The following is an 18,556-nucleotide window of genomic DNA, read 5'->3' on the forward strand; positions in this document are numbered from 1 at the left end:
TATCTGTATTTTTTTTCAATTGTAATAGAAGACAAGTTTTTAAAACTATTTTCTGTACCTAACCAGGCAATGAAATGGGAGTCACTAATTAATTATTGACTACTAATTACTATTAATACAATGCCTATAGTAAGCAGTCATAATTAAAAAGTCACTGTTATGCAGAGAGGGGAATTATTTAGCGCATGTTCTTCTTTTCTTGACTATTACATGCTCTTTATAATAATATTCCTGAAGTGGAGAAATTGAGCAAGAGGTTGTAGTTTGTTCGGTGCTTATAGAAGCTGACCATAGCTCAGTAACTTGAAATTAAAATTGCTGATGAACTTTCAATTTGTACAGTGGGGGGCACATAGCTCTGCTGGTTTCAGTAAGTGAAAGAGGAGGTGCCTAATCCAGTTAAATAACACTTGAATAGCTATAGAGTACAGTTTTTTGTGTCTCAGCTGAAATGGAACTAGGTTTTGTGGCTGTCAAAGGCAGGCGATTAAGGAAGGGAAAGAAGTTATGAAGTCAGAACCCAGGCTTGAGGTGTTCTGTGGAGCCCCTACTATGTCCTTCTAGCCGCTTTCCTCATGAAATACCAGACTGCAGTTGTAGTTTTTCAAAATTATGTCATTAGAGTTCCTGAATAGTTGCATTATTTTCCACTGAACATACAGGCCTCGTAGTTCTTGCACATGCTCATAGGTGAAACACTGCGTGAATCCAAACTGAGGAACACAAAGTTACTGGTACAAGTGTGAGAATGCTGACATTTTTTTCCTATGTCAATACTATTTTTCATTATCTTTCATGACTTTCCAATTCTGATACACAGGAAAGATAACAGCAAACCTATATGGAACAGAGATAGGTAGACGTAGTTATGGGGAGAGTTCCCCATGCTGTAGAAATGTTTTTCCCTAGAATTACAGAGAGGAAGAAATGCACATAAGTTTATTACATTCACCATTCCAGTTTTACCTGATTTTCTTTCAAACCACACTCATATTGAGGTGAAACGACTGTCAAGAAGAAGCACTGAGAACTCCACCATTTATTTTACTGAAAAAATTGATACTAATTTTTGTTCTATAGTGTAAGACTTAGCATTTGCTTTGTTAGCAGTCTGTATTTTGAAGGGCAACCAATACCTATACTCTGAATTTTATAACTAGAAAAAGTAGAGTTGTAATACATGTAATATATGGAGATATTACTGATAATAAAAGTTATAAATTTTAAAAAGTATGGAGTTGGGGTTTTTGTCTACTTTATAATTTAAAATTTCACATTGAATGATTATGATTTTACTCAAATTACATCAAAAACATTGTCCAAAGGTCTTAAAGATTATTGATCACAGGTGAACCCTAATTTTTCAGGTTTCTAGCTGTGAGTGTGCTCTGCCTGTGGACATGTTCTGACTACCATAGCACTGAGTGTGGATTCTGATAGGAATTCTGTTCTTCTGGCATCTCTTTCCTCACCATTTTTAGAAAAATGTCAACAGTTACAGATTTTTATGTCTGCATGTCTATAAAAACAAACATACAACTCCACTGCCTTATCTTCTGAATCTCCCCATTTTATCCATGCTCTTGGTTACAATTTGCCTTAGGTGATTTAGGTAACAGACTGACCAGGTAATCCTTTCATTATTCTCTTAATCTCTGGAAGTGTGTTAAATCTAAGCAAATAAAGTAATGATAAACAAGAAAGGTAAAGATAAATGAGAGGAAGTCATCAGATTTCAGTATAATGTGCAGGTAAAATTTAGTATGTCACTACTTCTCTGTTGAAAAAGCAGATATTTATTTTATGCTTTCTCTTTCCTAGTGCTAAGTTGTGTTCTTTTCTTCTCTAGGCTGCTGTAGTTCCATCCGCACAATCTCTCAACCTGACCGACTTCAACTTCAGTGATTTTGAGCTATCAGATTTTGAAACAACACTGTGTACAATTCGAATGTTCACAGACCTCAACCTGGTGCAAAATTTCCAAATGAAACATGAGGTATGAATGCTGTCAAATGCTGCTTCACATAAAGAGACAACTCAGTTATTAGAAAATCAGAATAGTGAAACACACCTACAGTAAATATAATTGGAAATCTGTATTAAATAGCAGTTAGAAAACTAGGAAGCTGTGTAAAGTGGGCAGTACTGGGGTTTGTCCTCAGTTTGGTTCAACTGAATGATTAATAATTTGGTTAATGGACTGTAAAATGCTTTTGAAAACTTGGGGAGTGGAGGTAGAGGACTTGGTTAAAATGAGTTTGAAAATGTATAGCAGTATTTCAAAACCTGCAAGAGTAAATATATAAAGACTAATAAAGACAGTCAAATGCATAAATGAAAAATGGTTATCAAAAAGAATACCTAGTGGTAACAGAGAAAAACATGTTCCAGCTTCTAGTATCAGAAGCCATCTAAAAGTCAATAATGTGTGATAGTAGTAAAAAGGGGCAAATTTCATTCTTGACTGACAGAGTGGTATTTAAGGCCCATGGACTAATTACATTGTAGCTCATTTTGAAGAGACACACAAAGATACATATTAATTTTTAAAAATAACTATTTAGGAGATTGAGCAAAGTTTGAATGAATTAAGCTGGGTTTTTTTTCCGGAAAACAGAATATTGAGGAGGGACACAATAGCAACTTTTTCAATAAGTGTAAGACTGTTACAGAGAGGACAGTAATATTGTTCTCTATGTCCATATAAGGTAGTAAAAGTAATTATCTTAGTCTTTCCCTCACAAAAGATTAGATGAGAGATCGGGAGGAACTTAATGGTTACAGAGATAGCAAAGACTGAAACAGATTACTTACATGGGCTGTGGAAATTTCCCTGAAAGTTTTTAACCAATAGATCTAGTTGTAGATATGTGTCTGTTGGAGATGATCTAGACAGACAGGTATTCTTATTTTGCTTCTGGCCCTGGAGGTGGACTAGATAATCTCTTAGGGCTCTTCCAGTCAATACACACAAATTCTGTTTGTAAAAACCTTAATTTTTAAATACTTTATTTTTGCTTTATGTATTTTTCAGCAAAGATTCCTAAATTCAGTATCAAAACGCAAGATTAATTCGGAAGATTAAGTCGGAAGGCAAATTGGTACTTACTTTCTAGATCACCACTTTATAGACCAATTTAGATTAGTAGCCTTTCAGGGCCAAAAGGAGTACTGTATTACCTAGTCTGATCTCTTAAATATCTCAGTACTTAGTTTCACCTTTGCAGTAAGGCCAAGAACTTGTACTTTCTTAAGGGATACGTCCCAGCAGAAGAGTCAGAAGTAGGAGTCAGGTAGTTCGGTGATGGGTGGGTTTCTAGTTCCTAGTGGAGCAATTGTAATGGATTTGCAAAACCAAAATAACACCGTGACAATAGACACATAATCACACATTTCAGCAGAAGCAAGAGAACAGCTTTGAAGCTACATTTTCAACTTTCCGTACTAGAGCCAAAGAAAACGGGCAGTAGGCTAGCACTCCTGTAACACTGGAATGGCAGGGAATACTGCTGCTTTTGTCTGTGTGGAATCGTTTATGTGAGCGAATGACACTAGATACTGTCAGTACAACAGAACAATACTGTCTGTCAGTACAAAACCTTTCACTAGGAACACAAAAAATTTTCTTGAACAAACCAAGGCCTATATTATCAAGCCAGAATTTAGCATAGGCCAGCATGCTGTAGCCATTTAACCAAGGGACCTGTCCTAGTACACATCGAATTACTATCTGACCTTCATACCTTTCACTTTCTTAAAAGTAAAGTATAACCTACAACATGCAATACTGTTGTGTGAAACATCCAGGAAATACTTTATTCCTGCATAAAAAAATACTACCCAGCAATATAGGAATTGCTGTCTTTCTGTCATACTTTGCTTTCCAAAATCCAATTCTGCTTGCCTTTTGACAAGCTGATATGAGGGAAAAGCCACATGTTCGTTATCAAATCAGCTCCTAAGAGTACTCTGTAATTAAAAAAATAAATTTTCTCTATCAAATATGTCATTACAAACAAGGATTTCTTCCAGATAGCTCAACATAGCTCAGTTTCTGAATTAACAGCAGTGCCTCTGACACCAACATTTAGGCATTAGTAGTAAAAACCCAAACCCACAAGTATTACACTCAATGATGGGCTGAACTAGTGGCTGTAAGCATATTCTTATCTATGTTCACAGTTATAAGTATGTTGGTTTTGAACTTAATCGAGTTAAGAGGAATTTTTTTTCTTTAAGAGAGACAGTTTTCAAGCAGGACTAGAGAAAGATTTGTTTTCATAAAAAGAATACATTTCTAATACATTTACAGTTAACTATGTGATGCTGTTTCTTAAAGGTTCTCTGCAGATGGATTTTAAGTGTAAAGAAAAATTATCGGAAAAATGTTGCTTATCACAACTGGAGACATGCCTTTAATACAGCACAGTGCATGTTTGCTGCTTTAAAATCTGGTAAAATTCAGGTACATTTTGCTGTTTCTACATTAAGAATCTTCTGGCTAAACAAATTCTATAATGATGCATAATTCTGATTGTCATGTCAGTAAGATGTTCATCATTCCATGGTACTGCTAGTGAAATCAAAATATTTCTCCTGAAGACTTACGTCTTTAAGGGCTTGGTTTGTAAAATTATTATTGTGTTACGTACCTGGTTTCAGTTAAATCCTCTGGAAATGATCAGGTGGGTGTTCCCAATGGGAATATCTCAAATAAGGAACATACATGATTGTCCTTTTTTAAAGTTAATGCTTATGCTACAAACAAATCAAAAAGGTGGAGAAGAAAAGGAGTGATCCTGTTTCAGGATGTTTCCTTACAATATCCAAAAGGACATTTTTAAAGTTCAACACAAAGCTGAGTACAGCTTTAGACAAACAGTAGAATATTTTTTGAAAATTAAGTTATAAATGCTTATTTTAATGGTTTTGAACAATATTTAAAAAACCAACATAATCATTCTTTATTACAAATACTGAAGAGCTAGATGATCCTCAAAATAAGAAAAATACTGATCCAAGATTTTTCCAAAATATGTTTTTAGGTTCTATTTTTATATTCTTGAAGAAAACAAAATGTTTCTGTTCATTCTGAATTAACATGTTTCTTCAGTTTGATTACAGACAATTGTTATTAGTTGCTTTATACTATTTTACAGTAAGCACTTCTGAGAGAATAAATAAATCCTATTTGTAGACCAAAACCCAATACCAATAATGAAGAGGCATTCCCTTCCCCCACAATTTGTCTCACTACAAAAAAAAAAAAAAAAAAAAAAAAAAGACAAAAGGTGCTCGAAGAGACCAACAATAGGCAAGGGCTTTCCTGTTCCTTCTGTACTGAAATTGACATGGCAGTTTTGTTCTGTGTGCGGTCTAGCAATCTCTGATGATCCCGATAGCTTGCTTGCTATTTTTGGAATCCTGTTAGTCTCCACTGCAATTTCCATAAATTGTTTTATTCCTAATTACATTGGATTCATTCCACACTGATTTTTGTGTCCTAGATTTTGGAGTCAGAACAGCATTGAACATAAGTCTCTCAATTTTCTCTAGTTTGAGGGGAAAAGCAAGCATTGGGGCACACATCTTCCTAGAAGAAACATAAAATCAGCCGTTTCCAAACTGATTTGTCTTTTGCCTAGACTAAGGACAAGTTTCATTATGTAGAAAGCAGATGCACATCTACAGAAGTTGTAACTGCTTACAAAAAAATTTGGATTTGATAGATGAGAAGGTACAGCCCCCCAGTATCAGTGTTGTCACTAGTTGTTTTTCAGATTCCTGTCCTGACTGTTGTGCCTGCTATTCTTGTCCTGTTACAAAATGCTGTGTGAATTGCAGCTTTGTCCAGTTTCTGTTACTCACTGAACAGATGTAAATAAATCTTCTGTCCAGTTCTGTTGCATGGTATTAAAGATACAAAATAATCATGAAAGAGAAACTAACTTCTCCCCTAGTCCTTGCTGGAGCTCCAGAATAAACTCTTTAATAATGAGTCAGATACTGGTTAATTTTTTTTTTTCATGGATTTTAAACTTCTGTTAACTAATTTGCCCTGTGATCAATGAAAAGCATGACATTCTTCCCTTCTGATTATTCCAAGGACATTTGTATAATGAATTTTTATACCTACTTAAGGAATGTAGTCTAACTCCCTTGAGGTAATAGAGGAGCTGAGATAAAAGTCATGGAGCCAGAATTTTAAAAAATTCTTCATGCTCTCTTCGCTGCAGGTGACATTATGCAAGTCACTTCCTCTTCTTCTGTATCAGTTTTCTCATCAGTATATAGGGCTAGATGATGTTCCCTCTGAAAACTGCATTGAGACCTATGGAGAATGATTAGTATTGTGCACCACAGCTTCAGAGATTACTTTTATTCTCAGCATCGTATTTTATGTCCTTGCCCTCCTTGGGCCAGAACTGTATCTGCTATGTGGGTAATGACAAGATAGCAGATACAACACACACTGCAGAATAAACCACCATTACAAAGCTAACTCACGTCTTGTATTACTCTTTACATATAGAGCAAACTGACTGACTTAGAAACCCTGGCTTTGCTGATAGCAACTCTAAGCCATGACTTGGATCACAGGGGAGTGAACAACTCTTACATACAAAGGTAAGTAAGTCTGAGAGAAGTTAAGAACAAATGAATACTAAAATCACAGTAAATGAGTACAACCTAATTGATTTGATGATGTGAGGCTGTGCAAAGGAGCAGGTTTTTTCAAAGCAGTATGTACAAGAACAATCAGAAACATCCAAGAGTCCAAAGAAAAGATGCATAACCTCAGTGGGTCACTAACTGCAAGGGCAGATGAAGTGAACTCTGTATTCTTTGCAGGGGCAGCATCTTCCTGTTCCAAATGTCACATCCCCCATTTCCCATACAGTGGCAGCAAAAGGTCCCAGCTTCTAAGGGACAGTATGTAGGAAACGTGCAGCTCTTCAGACTGCTCCCTGCCCAACCAGCTGTTCCCTGTCTTGTCTGGGCCAGCACAGAGCCGAGATCTGCAGCCATCTGATACAAAGGTGGCTCCCTACCATTGTGAACTCTGATTGTTTTATTCATGATTTAGCCATGTTCTTCCAGAACTCTAAGTTGATTTGTGTAAGATACATATTTTAAATCACATTAAAAATGTATTCCTGTTTTGCATTGATTTGGCATTAACTGTACGCTTTTAACTTTGATCAGTTATGGAATTACACGCAAACCTTTACAACACAAGTAGTCAAAATGTTTTAAAATCTTGAAAAAATATTTTTACTACATGAAGTTTTTCACTTTGAAGTTATCAAAATGATGCATCTGAACTCTTCTAAAATTTTCACCATATTTTAATTTATAACTAAAAATACTTGGGGTTTTTAGAATTTATTAATAATTTCAGATCTGCCCAAAATATGTTTTTCAGTGAATTTAGTATTCGCTTAAAGAACAGTATATGATTCTTCAATTAAAATAAATAGGTTGACTTAAAACATTGTGTAATGTGATTACTGTGATATGGCAGTGTGTCCTGATCTGACCAGAGATGGGGAAAAGATACCCAGAAACGTATACTTGTATCTTTTTCTGGCAGAGTTGGAGAGTGGTTTTGAAGCTACCTTTGGAAGAAGTGGTCTGCTGTTCTCGCTGTGTGTAAAGTAAGATACTAGGGGAGGAGAAGTTTGTCTGAGGCAGAAAATACTGAAAGGCAGAAAATAAGTAAGCTGAAGCAGAATTCCTGCCCTTCAGATATATGTTCAGAATAACACTAAGACTGATGTGTAAGGCAAAAAAACCCCAAACCCTAAAACCCCACAAAACTGAAAGAGTAACTTTTTTCTAGTTCCTAATAGGGGATTCCAGCAGTAACTGTAGCCTTGCAGTGATTGGAACCAGTTAGCTATTTTTTGCTTTATTTATTTAAAAATAAATTTCCTGGAAGACATCTGGAGATGCGTCATCTCCTCTCAAAAATGTCCTGGGAAAGTGTCATAGACAGCAAAATCTAACATTTGCTGTAAAGCAGAGATGATTACAGCTTAGTAATTCTTTTTCAATAGAAAGTTCCATGAATTTTGTTTTTAAATTCCTCATTTAAATCCAAATGAAAAGTTATTTTTTTTCCAGGAATGGATTCCTTTTGTTTCTTCCTTGGAAGCAGGGAGAGTGGATACTTAGCATATGATTCTTTTCTTAAGCAGCAGGGTTTCAAAAATTAAAATGGTCCTGGTAGTAGAAATTACAGGAAATGAACTGCTTAAAGGTCTTTTGGTAGATATGCAGGGGTTTTCTTTTCTTTTTCTTCCAAACCCACATGTAAAGTCGGCAAGCACAGAGTATGAAAACTGTATAACCAAACCAGTGTGTTCAGAAAGCACTGGTGTCCTTTGGCCCGGAGTGGTGGTTTAACAGAAATGCTGTGTACTACGGAAGTAGGACCGAGTTTATTTCCAGCACTTGTGTCTTCCCAGACAGCCAGGGTCTGTAAGTACTGAGCAAGCTCTTTGGTGCAGTACTTGGGAAGATAACCTCAGATATTTCTCACATATTTCTCTCTTCAGTCCAAATGAACTTTAGGGGACACAGTATGCATCTCACTTAACTCAATGGGAATTTTACCCAGCATGTGTTGGCACCGTCCTACAATTTGTTTCCTTACAGAAACACGCAAGCATATTTGCTCTATACTGCTTTTGCAGTGGTCTCAGAGGAGGTGCTGGGCAGCCAGCCCATAATCCTCAGGGGCTTGCATCCTTTAATCTCCCTTTCTGTGTTTTTGTTTGTCTTTCCATCTTTCTCTCCACATTTTTGTGCTTCTTAAATCCCTGGAGTCTCCTTTTATGACTTTTACTTGAGTCTCTATGTGCACTCACTTACATCAGGACCAAATCCTGCAACCATGAATTCATGTGAATGATACTTAACCATACAAAAAGTCCCATGAAACTATATACTAAAAAAGAATTTCTTACATGATGAAATGTTTGTAGGTCAGATAATAATTAGAGTAATAGCTTCAAGATCAGCAGCAAAACAGACTTCCAAAAGAATCCCAGTTTTGTTGAAGAGATGACATAAGCAACGTGGGACCAGTGCTGAAAATGAAGATACGGTGTTATGTAATAAGGAACAGGGGGTAATTAGAAATCCTTAGAGAGAAGGAATTTCTGTATTTTGTCTAAAGCTACTCAAACAGTAAATTCTATTGTCTAGACTAAGATAGCTTTAATTTCTGCATTCACACAGATGAATGGTTTCATGCTGGTTTTCACTGTCTGTAGTACAGCCAACGCCTTGTTTCCCTTTTGGATTTTATCTTGGGCAAAGGGTCGGTAACAACATTGCAGTAGTTTGGTCATGAAGACAGTGGTGATGAATGAAGTACCAATACACTTACTAACACTGGGAAATGACTTGATCAACATTTTAGGCCCTACACCAGAGTCCGCTGAGGTCAGCAGGGATTTTTCCATTGCTTCCAGTGGGCTTCCGACTAGGTCTGTGTTAGTACTTACAAGCTTGGTAGTTGAGCTGACTACACCAGGCAGGCATTTAAAATGCTGCAAAACCCAAACCTGTCACTTAAATTTTGCTTGTGAATGAACCATTCTTGTTGCCTTTACTTTTCATACAAGAACTTTCACTCTTTATAAAACCTTGTATCACATTCTCACTCCTTGTGTGCAGCTGGTCTCTAGAGGTAACAGAAGGCAGAAAACTAGAGTTGTCAGTGCTCTGACAAACTAACAGCATTGTCTTTTTATTCGTACTCCCCCCGCATCCTTCCACGTGTATTCATTTTGTTTGACCGGTTACACAGAAGGGAGAAAAGAAGTGTTTAAGACAAGCGTGGGTGGATGGGGGTAAACAGATAATGAGAAGACGACATTAAAAGGGAAGTAATTTCTGGATTAGTAGTATGTTTATTTTGATTTCTCCATCTGATGGGTCTTTTTACTCCTCAGAAGCGAACATCCACTGGCTCAACTGTATTGCCACTCAATCATGGAGCATCATCATTTCGATCAATGCCTTATGATCCTGAATAGTCCAGTGAGTGCCAAATTTTTGTCTATGCTGAAGGAAACTATTCCCTGTTTTACTTTTTATTTTTGGCTTTTGGATAGATTCCCACCCTTATACATTCCTAAGTGATCTTTATTCCTTTTTGGGTAAAGAAAGCAAATGCAGCAGTTTTGAAATCACAGTTCCATTGCTGAGTGCCACCAGACCTTTCCAATTGTTGCCTGATAAGGGAAGCCTTACTAATATCCTTTTGAGTACCTGTTTCCTTGGACCAAAGGGAAAAAAAAAGGCTTTGTTGCCATTTTCATGACCCGTTATGAACCACCAAATAAACCCAAGTCCTTGCTCTCATTTCAGAAAACATTCCGGCCTACACATACACAAAGCAGTCCTGATGAGACCAAACCAAACACTGCTTATGTTGACATTCCAAAATGAAGCCAAACCTAAGTTAAATAAATATGCAAATAAACCTACATTCTTCTTGGTTTATATTATTAACTAATTCTAAGACGAGTTATTCAGCATGTGCAGTCATTTCAAAACAGTGTATTTTCACTGCTCATTTCATATCACAGGTACAGTACTTCCAGCATCGTTTGTATTATAATGATTCTTTCCTATTCAGGAAAATATGGAAAAAAAAGTGGAGGCAAGTTGCCATTTTACCAGCTCCATAGTGCTTTGGTTTAACTGTGGGCTGCTGAGCTTATATTTCTATGTAATAGATTATTTATGTCGCTTCATAAAAGGAAAATATTTTCATTTACATGAGGTGTATAGGCAGGTACTGGACTCTATTATAGTTCTCTGCTTCAGGGAGTGAGGGGAAGAGGAAAGAGAAATGCTACGATAGAGCTAGTGGCAAATTTAATTTTGATGAATGAAATGGACTTAAAGGCTTTGCTGTTGCTCTGCTTGCAGTTTCATTTTGTAACAGTTGATTATGATGCTCGTGCTGTGCGGCTTTCTGACATTACTCAAGAAGACTGGAATTTTTATTTTTAAATTGGAGAATCTGCAAAAGGAAGCAGGGTAGAAGAATGACATCAGATATCAGCAAGCAACGCATAATGATTTAGTATCTAAGAGACATTTTAGCAAACTGGTGTGCTGTTGCCCATTTTACTGATAACACTGTTTTTGTTTTTTTGTAAAGGGAAATCAGATTCTCAGCAGCCTTTCCATTGAAGAATACAAGGCCACGCTGAAAATGATAAAACAAGCCATTCTTGCCACAGACCTAGCACTATACATAAAGTAAGTGAGAGGCAAGTTTGGCTGCATAGTCATTGTTGACTGTTTCGATTGTGACAGCATGCTGCAAAATCTTTTGTTTTAACTTCTTTTAAAGGAGGAGAGGAGAATTTTTTGAACTTTTAAGGAAGAAGCAATTTAATTTGGAAGATCCTATGCAGAAGGAGCTATTTTTGTAAGTAAAAGCAAAATGATTAAGAAGTCAGTTAATATTATTAGGTACCCAATTTTCCATGCCATGTTGCTGTGAATTTCATTAAAACCAGCAGATCTGTGTGCTCTGGGCCTGTACAAACTGGCACTGGCACATATGTCCCTGAATGACTCCCTGGGTCTGAATTACTAAGTCTGCAACTTGTATAATAAACTTTGTTAAGGAGCACATGGAGTTACGTGAGCATTTCTGCTCTTTCTAAAGAATGTAAGGTTCCTTTCTAGGTACCATGTTCTTTTGCTGTTGATACTTCATACTTAAATATTGAATTGCTGAAATCAATAACAAGATTCAGGACAAGCAGTTTGTTTTGAAGCTGATTCCTTACTGGCAGTGAAGAGAAAAGATGATTGAGTATAGAGACACATATTGTAGTGCACAGCTACAGAAAAGCAGGATTACATAAGGCTGTCTCAGAAAGGAAGGATGCCGTATTTCAAATTCAGTGCCTTTAAAAACCAGTCTAATTTAGTCATGTTCTATGTTGATTCCTATTTCAGTCCTTGGCCCTCATACTGTCAATAATGATGTCAGTCAGTGCTAATGTCAGAAATAAAAAAATGTGCTGCGCAGTAGCAAAGAGAATGAAACAGGTCATTTGATGTGAATCTACCAAATGAGCCAGTCCAGATTTGCTCATTTCTGTGTGCTCATTTTCACACAGGTGAAAGTCTACCGCACCACTGACCCTTGGAAACCTTTATAACTTTGCTTTAATTTCACATCTTTTTCTGACTTTGATGTTCCTTGGAATTTAAGATTCTATTTTACTGATCACTTGACTTGGTGGCCACATACATTTCACAGTACAGTAATTCATGTGTTTCTTTCTGTTTCTTCTACAGAGCAATGCTGATGACTGCTTGTGATTTATCAGCCATAACCAAACCATGGCCAGTTCAGCAACGGGTATATGCTTAATTTTAAGATTTGCTAAGTACACACCCCACGTAACTGCTCTGCTTCCTCCATCTAGTCCTTATTGCAAAGACAGTGGTGGAATGCAGAGTCGTAGGAAGCAGTCCTTCAAAGTGCTGTATGTGGATTGAAGACTTTCTCAGGTCTTTGTAGCGATGTCTGCACATTTAGCTATGTCACCATGTTAGCAGTAATCTGAAGGTAAATCAGGAATCTTTGTTCTTTACAACATTTCTGTGTTACTACAAGGCAGTCCATTGATACAACACACTAGTATCAACCGACCTTTTTCTATGTGTTCATCATTCTAACTGCTATCAGTGGTAAAATGCCTATGTGCCATTTTACTGACTTTGCTTTGTCAGAGTAAATATCGGCACATGCAGGTGTTTAGTTTGTGCACAGATGTGTGCATGAAGAATTCTAAAAGATAACTGTTAAGCTGGAGAGTCTCATTATGGAGTGTCTCAATCCAGTAAAGAGAGATAGGAAACACAGGAAAGAGTTTTGATTGTAGGTAGCAAACAAAGTTTTAGAGCTCTCAATATGTGAAATCTCTTACAGATTGCTGAGCTTGTAGCTACCGAGTTCTTTGATCAAGGAGATAAAGAGCGGAAGGAACTCAACATAGAACCAACAGTAAGTGGTGGTAATCATGCAGAATCACCTCTTTCAAAATGGCTTCTACAAACAGCACTTCACATTCCTTTTAAAAGCCACAATTTCTTGCACTGACCAGAATATAGGACCAAGTCTCCTTCCCTGTCTTTCTAGTAGTCAGTTTTCTTCTTCAGTTCCCAAACACCAACAGTGTGTCATTATCTCTGAGCCAAAAGAACGCTATTCCATCTAAATCAGTATTACTAAATTGTCTAGGAAATACATTCTTAAGCTGGTACCTATTTGCAACCTATCCAAACCCAGAAAGCTTGAATATTTGTCTAGCTGTTTGGGCTCTGTCAGTCCAAAGACAGTCTCCTAAAGCAAGTCATGCAGTCAGATTAACACACGTACTGATTACATTGCTGTGCTAAACTTGCTGTGCTTTTTAAGGTGCTGCTTTTTAATTCCAGCCTGTTTCTTTGTTTTTGGTTGAGTTTTTTACTTAATGTATCTAAACACAGAGCTTGCTTACTTCTTATCTGCAGGATCTAATGAACAGAGAGAAGAAAAATAAAATTCCCAGCATGCAGGTTGGATTCATAGATGCTGTTTGCTTGCAGCTGTATGAGGTATGTGCCTAAAAAAAGAATTGCAAATATCTAAAACCTGAACGGCTCAGTGTAGCTTCTAATACATGCAGATTTAAAATTAGAATAAAAATTAAATAAAAAACTCTAGTCCCTTAGTTTAAAAAAAATATTTTGGTTATAGATTACATATGGTTCATTATTCAGTTGAAGAAATTATTATTTTAGTATTTATCATTCATATTTTTTCTGATTAATGTATTTTGTTATAATTTTTTAAAACCTAGTGGTAACTGCTGGGCTCTGTGCACTTGGTGTTAGATCCCTGGGTTATGTTCCAGATTCTATCAGCTGCTGTGATCATCAGAAAAAGTCACAAAACTAATGCTTTGCTATCTAGGAAAAGAACAGTATCCATGTAGTGCATTGATAAAAGGTGTCGTTTAAGAGTTTTAAAGAATTCGGAATCCTTCATGCAAAATGTATAGGAAATTTACCCGAATTTTAACATTTCCCGTCCCGTTTTTTTCTTGCTCCTTCATCACACACAAAAGCAGTGCACAAGCGAAATCATTGAAATTTTTTTCATCCTGGTCACAAACTGTGTAAGCAGATACGTGGTCAGATATAGCATGAAACAAAACATAATGATTTCTGATTTTTTTAAACCAGAAAAGCACTAGAGTGAAAGCTTGTTCACTAGGACCGTAGCAAGTATTTTACAGGAACTGAGGTGAGAAAAAAGAAAGGTGAGGAACAGATAGCCTCACTGTTAAGAAATTTCCAGTGGAAGGAACAAGGTGATTACTCATATTTTTCCCTCTTACACAGTAAAATCTTCTAAAAAGAATCCACATCCACCAGTTGGAAGGAAACAAGGATAGAGGAAGCAGAGGGAGCTACTAGCTCCTGCCCCTGAAATTCATGTTTCTGTGCTGTAGAAACTGTCAGGAGAATAAGGCAGCCTTTGCTGGGAAGCCTCAGAAAACTGTCCCCAGTAGGAGGTAGGCCACTGAAAGAAGACTGAGCGTCTGTGGGAAGGTACAGACAAAAAAGGTTTTGAACAGAACACCTGAGCGGGTTTGAATGCCCACAGCTCCAGAGCCTGAAGTTCTATACTTTTTCTTGTTAGGGAAGGGCTTTACCTTTCAATTTATGAAAAGACCAAAAAGATGTCATTTACTTCGAAATGCATACTGCAGCTTACATGAACAGTTAGCAAGTGATACTAGTCCAAACTGTAGCCAGCTCCTGTACAGTTTGTGCAAGGAAATGAGGTCCGTGAGTAATTTCTAGCTACTGTGCCCCTGCTTTGTAACAGCGGCTTTGTTATGCCATAGTGAATACAGAGCCATTCCTGGTTAGCAGCCAAAAGCACCTACAAAGGTTTGGAGTCTTCTCCCTTCTCTTTAATTGGAGAAGAAGGAAGAAGATGCTACATCCACAGGAGGGGTTCTAAGCAGCATCTTTTTGCTCAGAACATGTTGCCTCTTCCAGTTTCCAGTGTATCACTCTTACTTGTCATCTTGTCTCAAAGTCTGACTTAAACTGGAAGAGCATGTAGCAGGCTGACAGCATCTTGGACTTTGTACAGACCCAGAGTAAGCCAGCATGTGTCCTAACCTGACAGATAAGGGAGAGTGACTTACCTGCAGGGGCAGAGAGCACTCAAGAGGAGGAGGAACCTATGAGGAAGAGACAAAACCCATAACGATACTGGTAAATCCAAGGTTTGAGCTGATACAGTGTTTGTTTACTTTGACTGGAGTACAAGTAGGGGATATTACCTGCTTACAGAAATTTTTTTCTTCAGTGAGTAATAAATGGTAAAACATATAAACTACTTCAGTGTTAACTCTGAAAATGAACAAGCACACAGTTCACTCTCCAACAGTCTAATGCTATAAAAGCAAACAATAATCAGGGTTGTAATGACAGCCTTTCCACTGTCTTCTTAGCTTTCATCCAGTCAGTAGGAATTTGACACACAGTGCGAACAGATGAGTTCCCAACACAGCGCTGCAAGTATGTGACTTACCATGTTACTCAGAGTAGGTCAAATCCAAATGAACTGAAGTTTTGTGGCTTGTGTTAGCTAGGTAACCAGTGCAGTTAAACTGAATGATCTACAAGTCTTCCCCTTAAGTTCAGAAATGTAATTTATCTATTGGGTGCCAACTGTCTTGAATTTAAATATTTCTGGGACAACTCCTCTGAATCCATTAATACACCGTCAGTGAATACGGTCTCATTGACTGTACCTGCTCTGTGTCTGATTACCATTCCACAGCCATCCTTATGACCAACCTTGCTAGACATTCAAAAGACTGGCCTGCAAACAAAGTCCATGCATAGTACTTCACTAGGAATACTGGACAGGTCACTGATGCATAATACAACAAACATTGTGGTTCCTTCTGCACCTATGTATGAAGTGCTGTATGGACACTGCCACTCAGTCTAGTCAGCCCTAGTGCCAGGTATTGATAATTGTGTTCATGTTTGATGTGCAGCAGGAAGCCGCCTTTGTAGTTCAAAATAAAAGTTCAGTTTTAATTAGAGATAGACCTTGTATTTCAATCGTTCTGTTCTCTCTCATGGTCATCTTTAAGAACCCTTATTTTGTTGTTAAACATAATCTGTTTTACATGTTCTTAATTTATTTCAGGCCCTAACACATGTGTCGGAGGCCTGCTACCCTTTACTGGACGGCTGTAGAAAAAACAGGCAGAAATGGCAAGCCTTAGCTGAACAACAAGAGAAGAATCTGATTAATGGAGAAAGCAATCAAGCCAAACGGAACTGAGATGCTGATTTAACAACCACAAGCTTAAATTCACATAGAAAACATAGTAATAGGGGAGTACTGCATTTTGCTATACACTGTATGAATTTGGCTTATGTTTTGCCACTGCTGTATTATTTTCCACATTTCAAGATATAGCATGACCATGTATATGCCAAGGTTATATAAAGATAGTATGTTTCTTTTATTACATCTGATTGAGATGGAAAAAGATCTGCAAGGGTAGTTTTTCTTACCCTACTCCACAGAAAGGTACGAGTGCAGTTACTCAGCTGTCCCCAAGAGCCTATTACTTTATAGATGTATATAGTTGTTTAGTGATCATGTTGTGGCCAGTATCTTAAAGACTACTGCATTTTGCACCTTTTTTCCTCTTCCAGTCTTGCTGTGTTATGTTATAAAAGTAATGAGCAGTCTTGCCTGTTCTCTTCCCAGAGGTTCAGAGGAAGGGTTGGGACTAACTCTGAGGAGTCTAATCCACCACTGCTGTGCTAACCTCTTCCAGGAGACAGAACTGGGCTCCAAAAGTGGAAGAGCTCCAGAATCTGTGCACCCAGTAGTTTTTTTCATACTAGAGGAATGCCTTAGCAAATGTCTTATATTTGGAGAAATTTTTAAAAACCCTGTGACTTACTAGGCAATGGGGGTCTTAGGAGTTTTGTGGTAGAAGTGTCGTAATTATCCGTGAATAATGTAAACTGCTTGAAGACTGAAGAAATGTCACAACATAACTGACAGGCTTCCATGGAGGAATGGCTCCCATCGAAAGCTGCAAGAAGCACACAGAGAAATGGAAACTAAACAGGATCATTTTTATATACTGGTTTTAACTTCATTTGGAAGTTGAATTTAACATCATCATAACCAACAGACTGAATCATGGGCAAGAAGAGTCAAAGATAATGTGACTGCAAGAGCAAGAGATGAAAATCTGAATCAGAATGATGCAGGAATGGCACACTTCTGGTGACTATCAAGGACTGACTCTTTAGGCCAGTGCTATGATGAAATGGCTATGACCACTCTGAAGAAAGTTTTTTTTTTAAAAAAACTTTAAAGTTTAAGATCTTTTAAAAACAATTTTTGTCATTAGTTAATGTTAACAATGATTAATCACAATGTCTTAAAGAAGTAAGAAAAAGGAACACTGAACACGGAAAGCAAAAATAGCTCAGAATGCTACAGGGATTTGCCATTTGTGTATGGGGTATTAATGTTCAGAAAATAAATCAGTTAACTTGCACTAGTTAAAAAATAACACTGATATTTAATTTAAATGATGACTAATAAAAATTGTTTTTAATTGGGAACCAATTCAAGAAAATACACACGTTAGACAAACCCCAAAAGGCTAATACAAAGAGAGCACTATTCTTTGGGTAGACAGGACTTGGAGACTAATGTCAGCAGTCTAAGATTGGTTAGCAGTAGGTATAATTTTGGCTGCACAGAGACACAGAAAATGCTACTCTTTTTTTTTCTTTTTTTTTTTTTTTTAAATCTGTAGTATAAATTTTCAGTTAAAATAGCAATAGTATTAGGCAAAAGTAATACATTTGGTCTTATACTTCAAAGTGTGGAAGTTGATTTCTATCAGAGTAATCCAGAAAATTCTAGTTGGAAACTGCAATAAATTCTTCCCAAGAGATTATCAATCCTCCCGTGTAAGATCTGGTCAGAAAGACAATGAAAACAACCTTTTTCTTATCAGTCTCTGCATTTAGATAAACTATACCAGAATCTAACAAAAGATGAAGCAAATGTTTCAAAATGGTTGATGATACCGAGTTCCATAGTAATTTTTTTTTAAACGTATAAGGCATTCCGATAGTCTGCAGCATTTCTGCCAACCTAAATTATTTGACACTGATTTAATCCAATCTCAAACTTTTCTCATGACTAACAACAATATATTATTGCAGCTGAATTTGAAAACATTTTTCTAAAAGTTTTTTTCCCGATTTTTTTTTCCCCCTTTTTTTTTTTTTTTAAGTATGGAATTCAACAATAATTAAGAATTTCAGGGCTACTGTTATGCAGTGATACATATGTGTATTTGTACACATACACAGTACAATTATGTATGTAGTATGTCAAAGCTATGCAGAAAAATGACAGCAGCCTGCCCCCCCCCCCCCCCCCCCA

General features: G+C 37.0%; 1 protein-coding gene across 4 annotated transcripts in view; it reads left to right on the forward strand.

Moving 5' to 3' along the window:
- PDE5A (phosphodiesterase 5A) overlaps positions 1–18,390 on the forward strand; it is a 137,859-nt gene extending 119,469 nt beyond the window's left edge. For all 4 annotated transcript variants that reach the window (XM_026847640.1, XM_026847638.1, XM_026847639.1 and 1 more), the window contains exons 12-21: positions 1,850–1,996; positions 4,340–4,465; positions 6,533–6,627; positions 9,966–10,053; positions 11,186–11,286; positions 11,381–11,458; positions 12,343–12,406; positions 12,980–13,054; positions 13,564–13,647; positions 16,274–18,390. In XM_026847640.1, coding sequence (XP_026703441.1) covers positions 1,850–1,996; positions 4,340–4,465; positions 6,533–6,627; positions 9,966–10,053; positions 11,186–11,286; positions 11,381–11,458; positions 12,343–12,406; positions 12,980–13,054; positions 13,564–13,647; positions 16,274–16,411 — 996 coding nt within the window. In that variant the 3' untranslated portion in view covers positions 16,412–18,390. The remainder of the gene's footprint in view (positions 1–1,849; positions 1,997–4,339; positions 4,466–6,532; positions 6,628–9,965; positions 10,054–11,185; positions 11,287–11,380; positions 11,459–12,342; positions 12,407–12,979; positions 13,055–13,563; positions 13,648–16,273) is intronic.
- The last annotated feature ends 166 nt before the right edge of the window (positions 18,391–18,556 follow it).

This window comes from Athene cunicularia (genome assembly GCF_003259725.1).
Source record: "Athene cunicularia isolate RWA chromosome 4 unlocalized genomic scaffold, athCun1 chr4_part2, whole genome shotgun sequence".
In the NCBI taxonomy this organism is placed as follows: domain Eukaryota; kingdom Metazoa; phylum Chordata; class Aves; order Strigiformes; family Strigidae; genus Athene; species Athene cunicularia.